This window comes from Lynx rufus, unplaced genomic scaffold (genome assembly GCF_022079265.1).
Source record: "Lynx rufus isolate CCGP_SWC_20201006 ecotype Redwood Valley unplaced genomic scaffold, mLynRuf1.p SCAF_1, whole genome shotgun sequence".
NCBI classification, from domain to species: domain Eukaryota; kingdom Metazoa; phylum Chordata; class Mammalia; order Carnivora; family Felidae; genus Lynx; species Lynx rufus.
Genome location: NW_025814823.1, coordinates 118,097,386 through 118,099,517, shown reverse-complemented (window position 1 = coordinate 118,099,517; position 2,132 = coordinate 118,097,386). Strand labels below are relative to the sequence as shown.

The 2,132-nt window shown below is 58.8% G+C and overlaps 1 protein-coding gene across 1 annotated transcript; it reads left to right on the top strand.

Annotated features, from left to right (window-relative positions):
• The first annotated feature begins 350 nt into the window (after positions 1-350).
• Positions 351-1,496, top strand: SPRY4 (sprouty RTK signaling antagonist 4). The gene has a single exon (XM_047101715.1). It carries the CDS (start codon positions 373-375, stop codon positions 1,270-1,272), a length of 900 nt encoding a protein of 299 aa, XP_046957671.1. The 5' UTR covers positions 351-372; the 3' UTR covers positions 1,273-1,496.
• The last annotated feature ends 636 nt before the right edge of the window (positions 1,497-2,132 follow it).

Below are 2,132 nucleotides of genomic sequence, written 5' to 3'. Positions count from 1 at the left end.
TTTCTGTAACTAGAAAAGGCATAATAATAGTAGTCACATTTTAGGGTAAAGAGTCCAGGACTGTGAAGAGTCAATGACATAAATATATATGGTGCTTAGGAGACTGCCTGGCTCACATTAAGTGCTGAATAAGTGTTATTTTTACCACTTACTATTAATTGTTATTATTAATCATCTAAGCCTGGATGCTGGAGAGTCCTGAGGGAATCGGGTTCCCATTTCATTTGGACTCCCAAGGACCTGATGGGGGGTGGGGGTGTTAACAGGCCAAGTACTGATGCCTGGAATCCGCTCTCTCTTCCTTTTCCCCACCTCCCACCTAGGGCCCCTAGAAGCCTGTTCCTCAGCACAGTCCAGGACCTCTCCAGCCCCATGGAGCCCCCGATCCCACAGAGCGTCCCCTTGACTCCCAGCTCAGTCATGGTCCAGCCCCTACTTGACAGCCGCATGCCCCACGGCCGCCTCCAACACCCACTCACCATCCTCCCCATCGACCAGATGAAGACCAGCCACGTGGAGAATGACTACATAGACAACCCCGGCCTGGTGCCCCCCATTGGCCCGAAGCGGACCCGGGGTGGGGCCCCAGAGCTGGCCCCGACGCCGGCCCGCTGTGACCAGGACGTCACCCACCACTGGATCTCCTTCAGCGGGCGCCCCAGCTCTGTGAGCAGCAGCAGCAGCACGTCCTCTGACCAGCGTCTCTTAGACCACATGGCACCACCGCCCGTGGCCGACCAGGCCTCCCCCAGGGCTGTGCGCATCCAGCCCAAGGCCATCCACTGCAAGCCACTGGACCTCAAGGGCCCAGCAGTCCCCCCGGAGCTGGATAAGCACTTCTTGCTGTGCGAGGCCTGTGGGAAGTGTAAGTGCAAGGAGTGTGCATCACCCCGGACACTGCCCTCCTGCTGGGTCTGCAACCAGGAGTGCCTGTGCTCAGCCCAGACCCTGGTCAACTACGGCACCTGCATGTGCCTGGTGCAAGGCATCTTCTACCACTGTACCAACGAGGACGACGAGGGCTCCTGCGCTGACCACCCCTGCTCCTGCTCCCGCTCAAACTGCTGCGCCCGCTGGTCCTTCATGGGCGCCCTCTCCCTGGTGCTGCCGTGCCTACTCTGCTACCTGCCCGCCACCGGCTGCGTGAAGCTGGCCCAGCGCGGCTACGACCGCCTGCGCCGCCCTGGTTGTCGCTGCAAGCACACGAACAGCGTCATCTGCAAGGCAGCCGCTGGCGACGCCAAGGCCAGCAGACCGGACAAGTCTTTCTGACACTTTGGGTCGAAGCCCCCGTGCTGCTACCCCTGGAACTCGGTTCCCTTCTGACACCTGAGAAGACCACAGCGAGGCCAGAGGTTTTAGTGTCCTGAGGCTGACCTTGCTGGTCTGCCCCACTCCCCATCCTCAGCTTCTGAAGAAATGAAGACCACCACCGCCCGCCCTCTCTTCCCCAAAAGGATGAAGAAGCACTTTGGGTTTTTTTCAGGGTGCCGGAACTTTGTGTCAGACAGTGGCAGGGGCGTGGTGTGGCTGCGGGGCAGGGGAGCAGGGGGTGGGGGGGTGGGGGGGTGTTTTTCAGAAGACGGAACACAGATGTGGACACATATCCGGAAGTTGCGGCTGCTTGAATGCCTTCCCAGTTCCTCCTCCTTCCCCCTCTCCCCCTACTCTTCCATTCTCTTTGGCTGCCTGGGAGGAATCATTTACTGAGTGACCAGGGGACCTTTGAAGAAGACCCCTGGAGCCCTGACTTTCATACTTCTCCCCCACCCTCCACCCCAGTTTGCCCCAACGCCTTGGGGAAGGCGGAGAAGACCCTGGTGATCTCTGTTGTATATACTTGGGAGCCCCTGAGAGCCAGGGAGTCCAGGCCTCGTTCCTCGCTCTGCCTCCCTGGAGCCACAGATGGACTTAGGAGCCACTGCACAGTGCATTCCTCCCCTCCAGCTTCATCACTAACTCTTGGGGGTGTTCAGCTCGTAACACCGTCCTTCGGTTCTTACCGAGTCACAGACTCACCTGCCACTATGCGTCCCGTGTTCTCTCTACCTAGATCCTTTCCAGAAATTTCACGGGTAGAGAAGGCCGGGGCGGCACATGCGAGACCAAATATCATTTTGCCAATGAGTCTG